Genomic DNA, 17,865 nt, shown 5'->3' with positions numbered 1-17,865 from the left:
TAGGTAAATTAGAACTCCATGCTTACTACAAATACTCCTGCAACCTTTCAGAGTAAGGTAATGTCTTGGTTGGGAACACGAGGCTTATGCACCCCTTGACCACAAGGTTCCTTAAGGAAGTACAGCCAGGATTCTGCTTTCCTAGTATCGTCAGAAAAGTGGCTCAAGAACTGGTCATTTCAGAGTATTTTAGAAGTTACACCTCTTTGTGTAAGATGCATCCTGTGGTCCCAAACCCACCTCAGCTTTTGTTCACGTAGAGAAGCAAAATGAAAGTGCAAAGAAAATGAATGGACACGGGGGGGGGGACCACTCCTGTTGATGTGCTGTGCAGACACACACACACACTGCACTGCTTTACAAGGGGGGGCGGGTGCCTAATGAGAGCCGAGAGACAGGTCCAAGGAGCCCCAAAGCTCTTCCCTGTAATTAAAGAACAAACCTGTTGCCTTCCTGCCATGTGAGTTCAACTGCCTCATTAACATCTCTACTGCACAGCAAGAAATCTACCCTTTGATCAGGGATCTAATTATTTATTTATGATTTTAAAAGAATAATTAGCATAATGAAAAAGGAGAGAGCTGGCGAGGCGGTTGGGGGACGGGGGGGGGGACGGGGACTGAGCATCTGCTCACGCTTCCGGGCCTTACACATGTGCAAATGGGGAGCAAAGTCTCTCCGTTCTCCAAGCAGTTGGTCTGCAGCACGCCCCCTTCGATGTGTGGGTGGGACTGCTCCAGTCAAGCATGTGGGATTCTGCCCCACCTCTGATAGGATAGGTATGCAAATGCCCATATCTGACAGACAAGGCTGGCCCAGGATGTTTTGCTGCTTGAGACAAAACGCCCAGCCTCCCCCTCGCCATAGATGCAGGCGCTGCCTGGCCCCATGCACACTGGGTGCATCACAGTGGCCTAGGAACAGAGCAAGAGGTGGCGGCGGGCAGAGCACTCCTTGGGTCTTGGGTCCGCCGCCTGAGGCAATGGCCTTACTTTGCCTAATGGGGGACCACTCATGCAAAGAGACATGCCAGCCTGCTTTCCAAATCTAATTCGTTCTATGGGAGAAACAGCTTATGAGGTCCTGATCATGTCTCTGCAGAAAGAAGCCCCATTTAGTTCCATGGGACTTACTCCCAGGTACGTGTGCCCGAATGCTGCTTTGCAGGGAAGATTCAAATTCTATTGTGTGATCTGGATAGTCCCTCCCTTTACCTGGCCAGTCCCCTGGCAACACCTCCCCAGGCAGGAATGGTTGATTGGCTGGGGTAGGCGGAGACCCCAGGTAACCTGCCTGGGAAGGTAGTGCCAGCTCTGAACAATCAGGGAGATCAGGGGGCTGCGCACGACCACGCAAAAGTCACCCCCCCATTTGATGTGGGGAGTGGTCATTTCAGCATCCTGTTTGCCTCTGGGAAGTTCACAAGCAGGATATGAGGATATGATTTATTCTGAGGTAAGTGCCTATGAGATTTTGTCAGCCCTATAGACTCCTCATCTCAGTCACTGTGCTGCAGATAACCTGCCTCCCGCTGGGTTGATTTGTTTTATTTATTAGATTTTACTGTATTTCATAAAAATTATATACTGCTTGAATGTATAAAACCACAAAGTGGTTTATATATAAAAGTACAGTGGTACCTTGGGTTACAGATGCCTCAGGTCACAGACACTTCAGGTTACAAACTCCGCTATCCCAGAAATAGTAACTTGGGTTAAGAACTTTGCTTCAGGATGAGAACAGAAATCACGCGGCAGCAGCAGGAGGCCCCATTAGCTAAAGTGGTACCTCAAGGTTAAGAACGGACCTCCAGAACGAATTAAGTTCTTAACCCAAGGTACCACTGTACAAGGTATAAAACTGAAAACTCTGCAAGCAATCGAAAGGTTTCACTGTTTGCTTGCGCAGAAATATGTGTGTGCATGGCTATTGCTTAACTGCCTTTTAACTGCACATCACATTGACATTTCTAGTTGATGAACCTTACCGAACCATTTTAAAATATTGTTATGATTGCTGGCTGTCCAGTAGTTTGGTTGCATAAATTGCTCATTCGTAGCTCAACATGGGCAGATTGACATATTGCCAATGGGAACTAATTGTTAGGAGATTACCGGAATCCCATCATCATAGAGACAGACAGCAGTTTTCCACTTTGGTGGGGCAGGGGGAGAGCGAGAGGGAGCAGGAGCGGGAGAGAGAAAGTACTGGGTAAGCCAGAATCTTACCTTGGGAGTGCAGGGCTGCTATAAGGCAGCTTCTTTTCATCTTGTTTATTTACCAAACAGTATATATATACTGCCCTTCATATTTATCCTAGGGCTGTGTGCACACCATACATTTAAACACACAATTAAAGCAACCTGCCCCCCTCCGGCAATTGTAGTTTGTTAAGGAGTCTGCCAATTGTGGCTCAGTGAGGGGTAAACTACAGTTCCCAGGATTCTCTGATGGTACTCAGTGGAAGAATGCAGGGCTTGGGTGGCAATGGAAGAGCTGGTTGATAGGGTACTGGCTGCCTTATAGCACTAGTTACTCTTTGCTTCTACATCTGCCCAACTTGCTTATTTGTAACATGCACATTAAAAAGGTGACCAAAAATATCATCCATCTCCAGTGCTCTCAACCCAGAGAAACCAAGCTCCACTCCACCAGGAATTCACCACCCAGGAAAGGCTGGTGGGGAACAAGCAACATATTCCAAATACCTTGGGCCTGATCTCCCAGAGTATGATTTTGTACGGCCCTTGGCTCCGAACCATCCTCCGATCCCGGACCTTGGAAACAAATCCAGCATCAGTGTGGAAACAATTGGTCATTGAACAGACAAATGAGTGGAAGGTTGACAGAAGATTAGGCTGATGGAATGGTGAGTGCCACTGGAGTGAATGATAGGTAAAGAGTGTCTGTTGAGAAGGTCAGTTTGGGAATTATGCAGCGTGTGAGATCAGAGAGCAAAAAGGCTGCTGGTTAGGATACCCGTTGAAGGGAGTCCACCAGTGATCATATTTCATTAACTTTTATTTATTTGTAGAGCACTTCACAGCGAAAAGTGTAGTGTAGTGCAGTACAGTACAGTAAAACAGAATAAAATACCAAATTTCCCCATGTATTAGATGAGGTTTTTTGACTCAAAAATCATGTCAAACAACTGGGGTCATCCTATACATGGATAGCGGCATGGGGGGAAAGCTGCGCGCTGCCAGCCAGTTGGTTGCCGGGTGCGCAATTCCCTCCCATGCCGCTGCGGGAGGCGTGTGCTCTAGGGACCGTTTCCCGCAGTGGCGCGGAGGGGAAGCTGCATGCGCCAGGCAGCTGGTTGGTGGGTGCGCAACTCCCCTCCCCAATGCCGCTGTGGGAGGCACGCACTATTGGGAGCGGCTCTAGGGAGCGGCTGCCCACTTTGCCAACCCCCAGCAACAGCCCTGCTGGGGTGATGGTGCGAGTGCAATTCCCCCTAAAAAAAGTTCAACAACTTTGGCCCATCTCCCCTCGTTTTCTTTAAATTTAGTCCCCCAAAATAGGTGGCATCTTATACATGGGGGCGTCTTATACACTGAAAAATACGGTAAAAAGAGAAGAGAGTGTGTGTGTGTGATAATGTTATGTTACATTATATTATGAATAGATGCAATATCTGTCATTCTTTACTAAAAGGTTATTTGTTCCAATTGTTGTTTTACCTAAATAAATATATTTGTGGTTGGCATCCATCTGTCTCAAGAGACAATGGAGTGCACCTCCAGGGGGCTGGAGAAATTGATAACTCATAACTGCTGCTTCCTACATTGTTTTTGCTGCGGTAGCAGCACCAAAGTGACTTCTCTGGGGCAGAGGCAGTGTTTATGGAGGTCCTGGGCTGCCCTTGACAGGAAGGTCTGTATACATACTGTATACTGTATACATACTGTATACTGTATACATGTATATAGTGCTACTAAAGACACAGGAGCCATGTCAGAAGCAAGTGTGGCAGAACACAGGAGCCATGTCAGAAGCAAGTGTGGCAACCCAGGAGTGATAGACATGATTGGTACAGTGTGTCTGGCAAATTATCTAACAGAAGAGCTAAGCATTGCCTAACAGTGTAATGAGATGCCAAATGGCTCATATGATGAGGAACCTTGTAACAGAATGCTGAGAGCCTGTTTGTATAATTTTATCCAGATGCTGCATGCAAATTTTGCCATCCGTTATGTAAAAATCCTGTATTAAACACAATTTAGAGACTGTCAGAAATGTCTCCGTTGCATAACCCCTTATAAAAAGCTTGTCCTTCAAAGAGAATGAGTTTAAGGGTGCTTTGTTAGAATTTGGGCCTCTCAAAAGCTTGATTATGAAATCATTGAATGTGATTGCATGCAAACTCAACCAAGGATTTATCGCCTCAAACCTGAAACACAAAGGACTTCCGTACACAGGCCTGCCCATCACTCATTTACTGCTGTATCAACTGATGACTTGGGTGAGCGAATCTGCCATCACAGGTCAGTCACCAAAAAATAATATGAAATGTGTGAACGTGATCAGAGGAAGTAAATAGTGAAGTGCAAAACCAGTACCAAAAATGAATTATATGTATCTAGTTTCTATCTTATACAATTTTGGAGAATTAAAAAAATGAGCTTTCGTGTGCATGCACACTTCTTCAGATACCCACAAAAGCTCATACCAATAACAAACTTAGTTGGTATCTAAGGTGCTACTGGAAGGAATTTTTAAATTTTGTTTCAACTACAGCAGACCAACACGGCTACCTACCCGTAACTAGAATTTTGGAGAAATCACACGTTCTACTTTCCAGGTAAATCTGCCAATAAAACCTGGACAAGATACGAGATTAGGAAGCAGGGGCTTTTGTTTGTGTGTGTAGGTACGTTTAGCAGTACAAATATTAAGAGGTTTAGGTGTTATTAGTTGGTTGGCCAGCTGAAAATGTGGACAGGGCTCTTGCACCTTTACTTGTTGTGCAGAAGAGAGAATAGCAGCAGTTATGCTTGCCATCCCCTCATGCACACAACTACTTAGCATGAGTCTGGAATTGGTTTGCATCGGGCCACCTTCCTTCTAAACAGCCATGGCCAAACTTGGCCCTCCAGCTGTTTTGGGACTACAATTCCCATCATCCCTGACCACTGGTCCTGTTAGCTAGAGATGATGGGAGTTGTAGTCCCAAAACAGCTGGAGGGCCAAGTTTGGCTATGCCTGTAAGGGCTGAAGGGCTCTGCCCAGCTTAGGGGTACTGCTGTCTTCAGAGACTGCTATCCAGAACTGAGATAGCAGTGGGCTGGATGAAAAACAGAAAACAGCATTCACCAGGGAAAAGGAAGCTGTCCTATCAGGCCTGCCACCAGTGGTCTTGTACCAGAATAATAGGACTTTAAAAATCACGGACCAGCAAAGAAAAGGTATAATACAGCTATAGTGAAATGTCTTTACATCCACATTTTTTTAAAAAAAGGAAATGGATCACACACACAAAGGGGAACAAAGATTTGCATATAATAACGTGTATAGATGCAGAAGCGGCTTACCTGGTGGAGCTAGCTTCCTGGCAGATGGGTCAGTGTTGCTTACTGGGTGGGCAAGGCAATGGGGATGTCAGTGCAGCACAAGCACAGAAGCAGAGCCATTCCAGCGCTCCTGCCGGTAGAAGATTGTGACTAGGTGACCTATGTGATTTCTCAGTCTGCTGTACCCATGCGGACTGTTGATGGACTCTTAGCGTTCTGCATCTTTGGGCCTGGACCAGGCAGCCTTAGATGACTCCTTAAAATAGATGATCCATGGCCCCCTAAATGGGAAAGAGTCAAGACTATACACATATTTAACTTCCCTGCAGAAACCTGTGGCATGCCACAATCTGTGCCTAAGCATATTTGCTTAGAAATCCCATTGATTTCTTTCAATTAATATTACAGTCGCAAAGATGTTTAAACCTGGCTGGATCATGCCCATTGCACATATTTTACTTTACTTTGTAGGTCTATAAATCTCAGCTGAGATGATTTCTTGCATTAATCCAAGTGCCATAAAGTTAATTGCTAATCTGATAAGATCTCATACCCTTTAAAAATTCTACACCACCAGTCTCCTTTTATTAAACATTGAAATTACCTTCCATGAGCAGCCCAGCACTCGGCTCTTTTTATACAGAGCATAAAACACCATAGCTGTATTTAACTGTCTGAAATAAAACCTCCAGCTTATTATTGAGTAGTGTGTGTAACAATCCCGTATGAAAGCACTTTTTCAGTTCAACGATCATCCAAGCATATTCTGCTAAGTGTTGTAATTTGAATGTAAGCACTTTTAATTAGCCATCTGCACTGTTTTTTGTGGGGAGGGAACTTGCTTACCTCAAATTCTTTAGGTTTACGATTTCTAGATCTCTTAAGAGCTGCCAGGAAATGGCACAGACAGTGAATGCTGGAAGTGCATGATACACATGAGTGCATAATCAGTGTGTGCTTTCCTCCATCACACTATTTCTGCATCCCCCAACATGGTGCCCTACTGGTGTTTTGGTCTTCCGACTCCCACCAGCTCTAGCCAGGGGCGTCTTGCCCATAGAGGCAAGTGGCGCAGGGCGCCAGGGTGCCAAGATCTGGAAGGTGCCAGGGAAGAGGCGGAGGCTGGGCGTGGTGTGGCTTGCCACCCTCACCTGCCTCACTGAAGCAGCACTGCGCCTGGAGCCTCTGCCTCTTCCCTGCCGGAGGAGCTGCCCTCCAGCTGCTGCCCCCCTCCTTCAGCCCCGCAAAGCTGCCAGCAGCACCGTAAAAAGGTCAGCAACTCTGGGAAATGGGGGAGGCCGCCAGAGGGATCTTTGCACCACGGCGCTGGATTTACTTAAGATGGCCCTGGCTCTAGCTAGCAGAGGTGGTAGTCCAAAATATGTACAGTATAGGGCACCTGGTTGAGGAAGACTATTTTATACATGTTTTCCTGCTCTTCGGGGCTCTGTTGTGTTATTCCTTCAGTTCAATGTTGTTTGCATCAGTACCATTCTCCATGAATGAGTTCAAAGTTATTTGGCCCATTCCTGCAGAGGTGGTAGGCATGTGTATAGGACAAAGACCCGTTTGTGTTTCCAACCTTCGGCCGCAAGAGAGCAGCACCATCCAAAAAACCCATGCTGTATGTTCAACACCTCAAGAAACACCTTTCAGATTAGAACCAACGGTTCCTTTCCCTGTGCTTTGGATTTGTCTGTTTTTGAATATGTATACCCCACCTTTCAACTGCATTATTCATAAAGCAACTAACTACAGGTTGTAACAATCACAGCTTTCCAATACACACATAACCAAGGAGCCCTTAGTTGTGGGGTGAGGAGACCTGTGGCCCTCCAGAGGTTGCTGCACTACAGCTCCCCAGCTTCCTGAGCATTGACCACTGGCCAGTTTTGGCATGGCTTTTTCACAGGTGAGTTTCCTGTTGTATAAGAAAGCACTGGAGACTTATAGAACCTGTGTATATATGTATTTCATGGTGTTGGAAGGAGCCTCAAATAGTCCAATCTCCTGCAGGAAACTACAGCATCCCTGATAAAGGACCATGCAGCCTGGGCATTTATATAGCATATATTTACAGGTTAAGCAGGTATGCACACACAGGCAGAAAGCACTTGATTTATAGTACCAGTAGTACCTGCCCCTTAGCCCACCTTTTAATCTTGGCAATCCTGCTTTATCTTGAAATGATTAAAAATATATACATTTCATATAGTAAGGATAAAGTAAACTTTCATTTTTCTTCATACAAGCAGTGATATGACTATTAATTTTGTGGCAGTTAATTATCTTGAGAAAAGGCAAAAAAACCCATTTTGAATCAGAAAGTAGTTGCTACCTATTAGAAAATATTTTTCTCGTGGGCTTAGACTAAACGATAAATAAAACCACATAAATATCTTTTGTATGTGAGACTGTGTGTGTGTGTGTATATATATATATATATATACTATAAAAAAATATAAAAAAAATATAAAGGTAAAGGACCCCTGGACGGTTAGGTCCGGTCTCACTTCAGGCTGAGGGAGCCAGTGTTTGTCCACAGACAGCTTTCCGGGTCATATGGCCAGCATGACTATAAACCGGTTCTGGCTCAACGGAACACCGTGATGGAAACCAGAGCGCATGGAAACGTTTTATATACAGTATATATAAAACTTTTTATATATAGCCTATGCTAGTCATTGAAAGATTTGTGCCACGATATTTTGCTATCCTAAAATTGCTTTCTTCACATAGCAGTTGTACTATGGCAGCTACATTCTCAAAGTATTAAGCAGTTCAAATAAAAATGAAAATAAAGATAGAATAAAATAAAATCAAATAGGGATTTATAACATGACCATAGTGCTTTTATGCCTCCTAGTGGCTGCTTCCAGTTAACTCAGCTGTTTATTTTGTAAGCATGAATGACTTGTACTTTCATAGACACTTTCACAGGCAAACTATCACTTATACTGCTCATCATTTTGACACTTACAGAGCTAATAAAAGCCTCTGTTTCACAGAAGCGGCAGCAGGAGTTACCAGCAGCAGAATCTTCCCTTTTGATTTCAGGGAACTGGAAGAAGCCAGATGTATTCCATTACAATTTCCTGCCATAATAATTTATAGAGTAATGTTCCTTGCTTAAAGCACTTCACACGATGAGCTCAGGAATCATTACCCTGTACCATAGGCCACGCAATTTATCTGTGTATTTAAAAGCCTCCTTAAGGACAGCTCAGTGGAAACAGCTCTATCACGGGTGGTTCTTTGGGCCACAAAATGAAGTTTTTTGAGGGTGGGACAGATGTGGTCCTGGATTGCCCAGATCTTTGTCTTCTTCATTTCTCAGAATGGCCCCAGGATCAGGATCTCCCACCATAATGCCAGCCTGGAGTTGACGTAACTAATCCCTCTCCCTCCCCCCAAGGGAGGGGGATTTAGAGAAAGAAAAATCCACCAAGAAAAAAAGGCAATCCCAAAACCCTTCTCTCCTGGCTGGTGCAAACTAGCTGGTGCTAAAGACTAACAAAATTACTATGGCATAAGACTTTCATGGATTTCATCTGAGAAAGTGTTATCCTCCGCTGGCAGGTGGGTGTAGGAAGGAGGAAATAAACACTGAAGCCAGAAAGAAAGGAAATGTCTGTGACATAAATGGCATTAATTTGTTGGGAATAATTAACTGTGAACCCCAATATAAGTTTCCCCATATGGTGATCTGTTTGTGTAGACCAAGGTTCATTCCTGACAGCCTGAGGCTGGTCTATAGGGAGAGATGCATTTGAGCAGGATTTTGGCGAACGTGATCACCTGAGGCTATGAACAGGTACATTCCAAACAATAGCCCAGAGGTGCCAGTGCACACTGCAGTGCCTCTTATGGCGTCCATGAAAGGTTTCAGTAAATATTTCCTCAAAAATTCACAATGTGTGAGACTGTTCACCATTACTACTCTTTTCCTGTTTGCACTGTCTCATCCTCTCCTTCACCCTCACGAGGCCCCCCCTTTTGTGTTTTCCCACAGCCTCACGGCAGCTATTTTGTAATGGGTGCTTGACTTCCAAATGCGCCCACTGACCCCAAAAGGTTGACAAGACCTGCAACAGACTCTTAGTCCTCCAGAAAGATTTTAACAGTTGATCCAAGAAAGGAAAATGGCTTCACGTGATCTTGAGATGGCACAAAGCTTACTTGGCAACGGTCATGGTCAAGGCTGAAGAGCTGGGTAAGCAGTCAGAAGTATTGTTATAGCAAGACTTTTGAGAGCTGTGCTGATGAACTACATGGAACTACAGTGGTACCTCGGGTTGCGGACCTGATCCATTCTGGAGTGCCGTTCACACCCTGAAAAGTCCGCAACACGAGTGGGGCTTTCACGCATGTGCGGAAGTGTGATAGAGTGCTTCTGCGCATGCAGGAAGAATGCTTCTGCACATGCGTGTGCGCAGCAGAACCCGGAAGTAAACACTTCCAGATCCACCGTGTTCACAACCCGGAAAAACGCAACCCGCAGCGGACGCAACCCAAGGTATGACTGTAATATAATGAGAGGATGACCTAAAATTTGTGACCACAGGAAGGAAAACAAAGAAAGACTTTGTTCTAAATGTATATATAACATGACCATCCAATTAGAGCTTGGCAATCTCAAGATCAAATTAAATAAATGGCAACAAGTTCTCACAGCTGAGATGGTGCTGGAAGACTGAAAGCCCCAATCTTTTAAACTCTGAAGAAGTGTGCATGCACACGAAAGCTCACACCTATGACAAACTTAGTTGATCTCTAAGGTGCTGCTGGAAGGAATTTTTTTATTTTGTTTTAAACTCTAGATAAATTGCTGTTATGACTTAATTTAAAGCCAGAGGGGGCAGAACCTTTGCCTCCCCCCCAGCCCTCCCTACTGGCCCTCAGGACCCCACTGACTGCATTCTTGAAAATGTCACATATTGCCATCATTGTTTTAGGGGCCTAACCTGCTAATTAATGGGGTAGCAATATTCCACTGTCTCTCAAGGCATCTCCCCACTTCCCTTCTCCCCCACCCCCACCCCAGGGCAACTACAAACCTGCCCAGACACTTAAGGCTGCCATTCCGCTGAAGACACTATGGGGAAAGCTAAGGAGCTCCCCAGACCCCATCCTAAACCCTCCTTGGGTGCATTACCCATTGTGCATATTACCCAGAGTGCACTGCTCCTTTGTCAGTCATGTGACCCAGCTGGTCTTGCCCCTGCAGCCTTGTCAAGCAGAAATAAAGCAGATAATGTTTTCTACCATCACTTTCTCTCTGATTTACCTGATAAATTTCTGCTTTCCATACTGCTGGCAAAGGTACAGGAGCGAGGCCCTGTTCCTGGCAATGACCTGATAGGCAGAAATTTAGCAAGTGAAGCAGAAGACCTTAAAGACCTCTACAAGCCAACATGCCCTAGGCTTCACTTATCTTCATACATGACAGCTGGCCTGATTTCCATGACCCCTAAGTGATAGCTTGATGAAACCATGCCTATGGTACTTTGCTGTTTTGGAACCATACATGAAGAATGGGTTTTGGTCTGCCTCCATAATCATTGCTCTGTTTCTAGAGTGAAGACAACAGGTGATGTTCTGCGAGCAGCTAAAAATGTATGCAGTGATTACTTCCATGTTATGGAAACCAGACACACAAAGTTAAAACTGCTTTATTGTGTTAATATATTCCAACCACACTGGATCCAGCACACTCTTGCTGCATGTCTTAAAGTAGACCCAGTCACTATTAGGGCTGGTTAGAGCTCATCACAGGCCACCTTGGCTGACATCTATGCCTTGCATCCAGCAAATCTGAACACTTATTTTCACTGCTACTATTTCCTTTAGAATTTATCATAGGTTCAACAGATAAGATATATAAGGTAAAACTATAATTAGTTGCCAAGGATGGAAACCTTAATGGCCAAAACGCTGAGGTTCCAAATGGGGGTTTTCATGATCAATATATCTTTTCCTCCTGGACATGGGAAGAGAGAGAACAAATGGAGGGAGTGGGGAACAAAACGTTATACCTGCCAAATAGCCGAGTTTCATCCGCAAAGTTTCAGGATGGTGACTGATGATGCTTTTAACTAGGGAAATAATCTAGGTTTAAAAGTAGCTGCCCCCACTGCATCACAAATGGGGAAAGTGCTGTTGCTTTCAGGTCTGACTTGCAGACTTCCCACAGGCATTTGGTGGGCCACTGTGAGAAAAGGATGCTGGACTAGGTGGGCTACTGGCCTGATCCAGCAGGATTGTTCTTCTGTTCTTATGCTACTAGCTTATTATGACTTTTTAAGCATTAAAATGTAATGCTACTTAGACACCCCAAGTTAAAAAAAAAAAGGGTAAAAGGTAAAGGAATCCTGGACGGTTAAGTCTAGTCAAAGGCGGTTATGGGGTGTGGTGTTCATCTTGCAGCCGTTTGTCCACAGACAGCTTTCTGGGTCATGTGGCCAGCATGATGGCTAAACCGCTTTTGGCGCAACAGAACACTGTTACAGAAGACAGAGCGCACGGAAATGCGGTCTACTTTTCCGTCACGGCGGTACCTATTTATATACTTGCACTGGTGTGCTTTCAAACTGCTAGGTTGGCAGGAGCTATGACAGAGCAATGGGAGCTCAGCACCGTCGAGCAGATTCGAACCACCAACCTAGCAAGTCCTAGAGCAGGCACCCCCAACCTGCAGCCCTCCAGATGTTTTGGCCTACAACTCCCATGATTCCTAACTAACAGGACCAGTGGTCAGGGATGATGGGAATTGTAGTCCAAAACATCTGGAGGGACAAAGGTTGGGGATGCCTGCCCTAGAGGCTCAAACCACAAGTATGTGTGCCATGTAAGCTGAGAAGGGTGTCTCATGTGTGGCTCACTGAATAATGGGTCTAACCCCTTTCCCCAAATTATACAAGGAGAAATGGCAAGCTATGCATGCCTGAATCCTTCACAGCTGTCCATCATGCACAAAAGAGAGTAGGAGGCAGAACTCAAAGATGAAGTGTTAGGCATAATCGAATCTCATGACACACTCTCCCTTACACCCCTTAGCTATAGGAAACAGGCCAAGACTTGAGCCACATACTAAATCACAGCCATTCCCCATAACCAAGCAATGAATATTACAGTGATGACATTATGCTTTTATTAATGCCATTTTATTAATGCCATTTAAAGGCTTCAGAAACCCTGGTCTCCAACAGGGTTCAGTCAGCTGCCTTGGAAAACAAGATGTCGGGGTAGAAGGGGTTTCCCTAAACCTCTTTCTGGCATGCTAACCTTTTATGTGCAGGGATATTTTAAAAAAAGAAAAGAAAAGAAATATGGGACAGCATTCATACCTGCAGTCTGAAATGATACAGTCTAGGAAAAGTCTGACTATGTGATCAGCTATTTTTCAAGAGAGTCGCTCTGGAAACTGAGGTATGTTCCCAGCTAAAGGCGCCACAGGGTCAAATCCCTCCCCTAACCTATCCCCCTGCTGAGCCTTCAAAATTTCTCATTCACCCAATGTCAACCTTGCTGATGCTTCTGCAGCTCTGGTAGTAACAAGGGGGTAGGTCTCTCCTCCTCCCTTCAGCATATGGCATTGATGCTGCTATCACTGTGAGCCTGATGCCAGGCATGCTAGGAATTGTCATTTTCTCTGCGCTCTCTGAAAACTACATTTCCAAGTTCTTCCTTGTTCTTTGTCCCCAGCACTGAATAACCAAAGGTGTGCAGAAGTCAGCATGCAGTTTCCATTTAGCCACCATGGCTAAAAGTCCATTTTTTTTTGTATACCAAAGAGTCTGGAATCATGCGATAAGCTTGATTTGCGATTCTCCTTTGCCATTTATCCCTCACCACACAGCTCCACACAGTCTGTGGGGTAGCTTACAATACTGCAAAAAGTGTTCTTAAAAAAACCCTCAAAAGACTTGTACGTGTGGGATATTGGTTCCATTTTAAATCAGCATCTTTGCCTGGTAAAGTGGGGAGGGGAAGTAGATAGGGCTGCCATATTTTGAAGAGCAAAAAAGAGGGCACATTTGCCAACTTCTACTGTTAACTATGGATCACCGTGACGACACTCATTTTACACACCCATGAAAAAGTGGGTGTGTCCTGGAAAAGGAGGACATACGGCAACCCTAAGTTGGATGACAATGTAGCAGAATCTATTTGTAAAATATCTCAGATTAGCTCTAACGTCCATGTATTATAGAGGAAGTTTTGACCCTACATAGGCAAAAGGGACAGCCTGGTGCCATGGCAGTAGGCTACTCTAAAAGTAAAGGGAAATAAAAGGCAAAACAACAATTGTTTTTTTAAAAAAGAAGCTGTGAAATTCCTCACTGGCAGGACAATTTAGGGACAGTTTGCACTAAAAAATGGCATTGAACAGGCTGCTGAGAACTCCGTAAGCCAGTTTTCCTTTTACTGGACGTGAACTGTGAATTTAATACGGTAACTAAGCATTGGTTCTGCTCTGTTCTTGAAGATGGTGGGCTCCAGTCTCACTTTCTGTCTCACTGGACAGTGGCTTTCAGGTTGACTAGGTAGTGCTGATATCACCCTTTTCTAATGTTTCAGACACCACAGAAACAGCTTATATACCTTAAATCAGAGCAGACCTATCTTATCTCAGACCCTTGCTGCCTAAATCCTAATCCAAGACAAGACTGCACCGCCTCTATCAGGCCAACACCTCCACCTCCCTTCAGACTGAAACCTCCTGTTTTTCTACAGAACGGGAAGCAACACAGAGATCAAGACCTCCCCAGCATATCTAAGGGTGACCTTCATCTGCATGACCACACCTTTCTGGGCACTCCACAGAGATGCCTCACAAGGCACTCCCAAAATGAAGATTTCAAAATGAGTGCCCTCATTTGGTCTAGCCACGGCTTTCCCAAGATGGTGCCCTCCAAATGGTTTAAACTACAACTCCCATCACCCCCAGTCAACATGGCCAAGAGATGGTGGGAGATATGGTCCAAAACAGATGGAGAAGGAGAGCGCTGGGCTACTCTTTTATATGTTGCTACTCTTTTTAGATATTGCTCCCGATGGGTTGTGCCTGGTGACTTGGGCCCCAGAGATCATCAAAGCAGGGAACAAGCCTTGGTCGGCCATCATTCTTCTGGCAATAACCATGGGAGACAAATGTTTTAAAGGAAGGACAGATAGACACCTCCACTGCTCAACATGACCCTACAAACATCCTTGTGTCATGACAGGGCCTCAACTTCAATATTTTACCAGTGTGTTAACTGCCTTTAGTGTTCACCTTAAAATTTACCATGATAGGGATCTTTCTGTTACTGCCCAGCCACTTGAGGGGGTCTCAGTCTGATGAAGAATCCCCTGAGGGCCATATAAAATATAGATGTGAGAGCGTAGGAGTTATGCCACGGTTCCTCATCTCTGTTATCATCATCATTGCCACATGCACATCCAAAACATTTCAGAAGTGTACCCACAATCCTTTGGGCAACAGGAGCCCTGTCCCTTCAGTCAGAGTCTAAATGCTGGTGGCCCACCTGGTGGTGGATTTACATTCATCAGTTAACAATCTGTTAATAAATACATCAGTGGTTCTGTAGTGTCTCTTGGGGGGGGGGAGAGCACATTGCTACACTTATGCACACAAGGCAGGTCGGTTTGGTTATGGAAGTGAGAGGAAACAGGGTAGGCACCCTGCCTATCAAGACAGAGGGATGCGTCGGGGGACTGTCCTCTTCAGAGGAAGATTCTGAGCACGAACCGACACTCCAGAGCTAGAGAGCTCCTCAGCCCCAAAATTACATCTTGACAGTCAGCAGGTCCTTGAGAGTAAGAAAAAAGAGGCCACAACTCCTGGCGTATCCCGTCTGGTTTACTTCCCACTGCACAGGATATCATAATTAACTTGGTTCCTTTGGTCCCCCAAGGCTGCTGCCACCATCTTTGGTTGTATGTTACGGAAGAGGCGAGGGCTACAGAACACACCCTCTCCTGTCGGGTTCTGTTGCTTCGCACCGAGTTCTGAAGAATGGCAGCTAAGTTGCTATGACAACAACACACCCCCTACAAACTACGTATGAAGCGGCCGCCAGGAGCATGGAAAGGAAGCCCTCTCCACCAAACCATGGTCCTGCATCCTCTCTCCCACCCCGTTCCCTACACGCCCACCCTGCTCCCCAACATAGAGGTTGGTTGTCCAGCTGCACTCCATGCAGGTCACCAGACGTCAGTGCTCCGGGGGCCCCTCTCCGCACGGGGCACTTCATGCGTTCTCCGGCTGCGGCCTTTCCGCTTGTCCTCCAGGTGCTTCCACTTGTGGCTCTTGGCCTTGACGCTGAGCGGAGGGGGTAGCGGCGGCTTCTTCTTCGGCTGGTGGCTCTTGCGGCTCCACAGCTGCTCACATACCTGGTCCATGGTACTGAGGTTGGGGTGGTCCACCAGCTGCATGAAATCTTGGTACCAGAGCTTGCGGTGGAAGGGCTGCGCGTGCTCCTCTTCCCGGGAGATGGAGAGTGAGTCGGCCTGCTGGGCGTGGATCACTTCAAGCTGGAGGTGCAGCAAACTCTGGGTGAAGCCATGCTCCGTTGCGTGGCAGTGGTAGAGGCCGGCATCTTTGCGCTGCACGTTGCGCAACAGGATCCCCCGCTCCATCTTGATGACTCGGTCATCCAACAGCACCTGCAGATTAATAAGGCCAGAGAAACGGAATAGCATTGGTAAGAGGTCATCAATAGGGGTGAATTTCTAAAAAATCAAAATGTGCCTACTGGCCTAAAACGTTTGGTGACCCTGGTCTACGTGCACGCAGCAGCCAAGCTCATACCTCCTTCCTGGGGGCGCTGCTGCTTTTCTGGTACGTCCACACAACCTGGGCCTGCAGTGACTTAGGGAGGCACTCCAGGAAAGCGCTGCTGCCTTCCACTCCATATAACTTCTTTTCCGGGACGCTGCTTCGCTGGGGATCTGCACAGAAGCAGGAAGGGACAGCACAAAGTTGTGAGAGCTCAATACATCCACCTGCTAATCTCAGCAGGAGTATGGGCAGGACAACAAACACACAGGGATGTGCTGAGGCCAGAGTTGAAGCAAGGCATGAAGAAATCTAAATGGAAGCCCAAGCTGGCTACAAAATGGCTGGCATTTTGAGGGAACAATCTATGGATCCAGGATGTTGTCCTGGCTATATTTAAAAGAATCTACTCTTACGTGAGCAACTAAGCTCTGAAGTCAGTTGTAATGAAAGGAAGATTGTATGTGAAGCTGTGCTCAATGTATTTTGGATAAATGAAGGAGCGTGAATTTAGTTTCTTCCAGGGTCCAATTCCTTTTCCATGCAGTAATTTGAAAGATGAGGAACACTTGCTGCTGAGTGCGCCATTTCTTTTTCTTTTTTAATCGTGGGGAGAGGCTAGTAGGGCACTGAGCAAAATTCATGTTTTCTCAGTGCTCTTCTGGTTCTGGCATTCGGTATTGCAGTAGTCTGAGGCCATGCTATGTCTTACATTGTTGGTGATGGTGGACACACCAAACTGGGCATGAATGATGCGGAGTGTGGGGTCCAGGAGCACTCACCTCCAAAGCAGAGCACATTGGGGTCCCCATTTCGCACATCCTGACGCCGGAACCGCCTGCAAGAAGAGAGAGAGAGAGAGAGCACAGAAAGGTTGATCGGGATCAAAAGCAGGGTGTGTTGTACTTCTGAGGTGGGCTGGGATGTGTGGCTTCTCCTGAAGACAAATGTTCTCCTCAGAGGGGCCATGTAGCAAGATTGCTCTTGTCCTGCTTGGGTTCCAGTCACAACATCTTAGAACTGAGATCCTACAGTGCACATCCTGGGCAAACTGGAGAGTACCGCTCCTCAGAGGAGAAGCAGGCTCTTAAGCAGGCAAGTGGCCATGCCAAGACTGCATAAAGTGATGTTGTCAGGATGTAGGTCTGTGTCTCTTTGGGCATTGCTCAAAGCAAGCCAACAGGAGATGGGGGGGGGGAATCTCCCACCAAACCAGATCACAGCTGGCTGGCAGCAAGAGTGTAGGTAGCCCAAGAGACAACAGGCAGGCTCCATTGTCACTCTCTGCCCCGCCCTGCCCTCAAGAAAGCCCCGCAGTCATACCATACCTTTTGGTGTTGTGCATGTAGCGAGTGCAGGTAGTCCCATCCCAGGCACAGTATGGATCTCTAGCCAGGCAGCATTCAGCACAAGCTTTGCCGTAGATCCCACAGCGGTGCAAGGGCAGCTGGGAAACAGAAGTCCTGGAGCCAATGTAGAGCTGTTGCTGTTAGGAGACAAACCCACACAGTCCTATTAAGGCCAAGTCAATGTCTTCTGCTGCTTGCCTTAGTATTACACCTGATTTTG

The 17,865-nt window shown here is 46.1% G+C and overlaps 1 protein-coding gene across 1 annotated transcript in view; it reads right to left on the bottom strand.

Annotated features, from left to right (window-relative positions):
- Positions 1-11,169: 11,169 nt before the first annotated feature.
- SEMA3B (semaphorin 3B) overlaps positions 11,170-17,865 on the bottom strand; it is a 54,153-nt gene continuing 47,457 nt past the window's right edge. The window contains exons 15-18 of the mRNA XM_035106003.3: positions 17,625-17,782; positions 17,079-17,134; positions 16,330-16,469; positions 11,170-16,184 (exon numbers count right to left, since the gene is read on the bottom strand). Coding sequence (XP_034961894.3) covers positions 15,723-16,184; positions 16,330-16,469; positions 17,079-17,134; positions 17,625-17,782 — 816 coding nt within the window. The 3' untranslated portion in view covers positions 11,170-15,722. The remainder of the gene's footprint in view (positions 16,185-16,329; positions 16,470-17,078; positions 17,135-17,624; positions 17,783-17,865) is intronic.

Source organism: Zootoca vivipara, chromosome 2 (assembly GCF_965207765.1).
Source record: "Zootoca vivipara chromosome 2, rZooViv2.hap1.1, whole genome shotgun sequence".
Lineage (NCBI taxonomy): Eukaryota > Metazoa > Chordata > Lepidosauria > Squamata > Lacertidae > Zootoca > Zootoca vivipara.
This window is presented reverse-complemented; position numbering and strand designations above follow the sequence as displayed.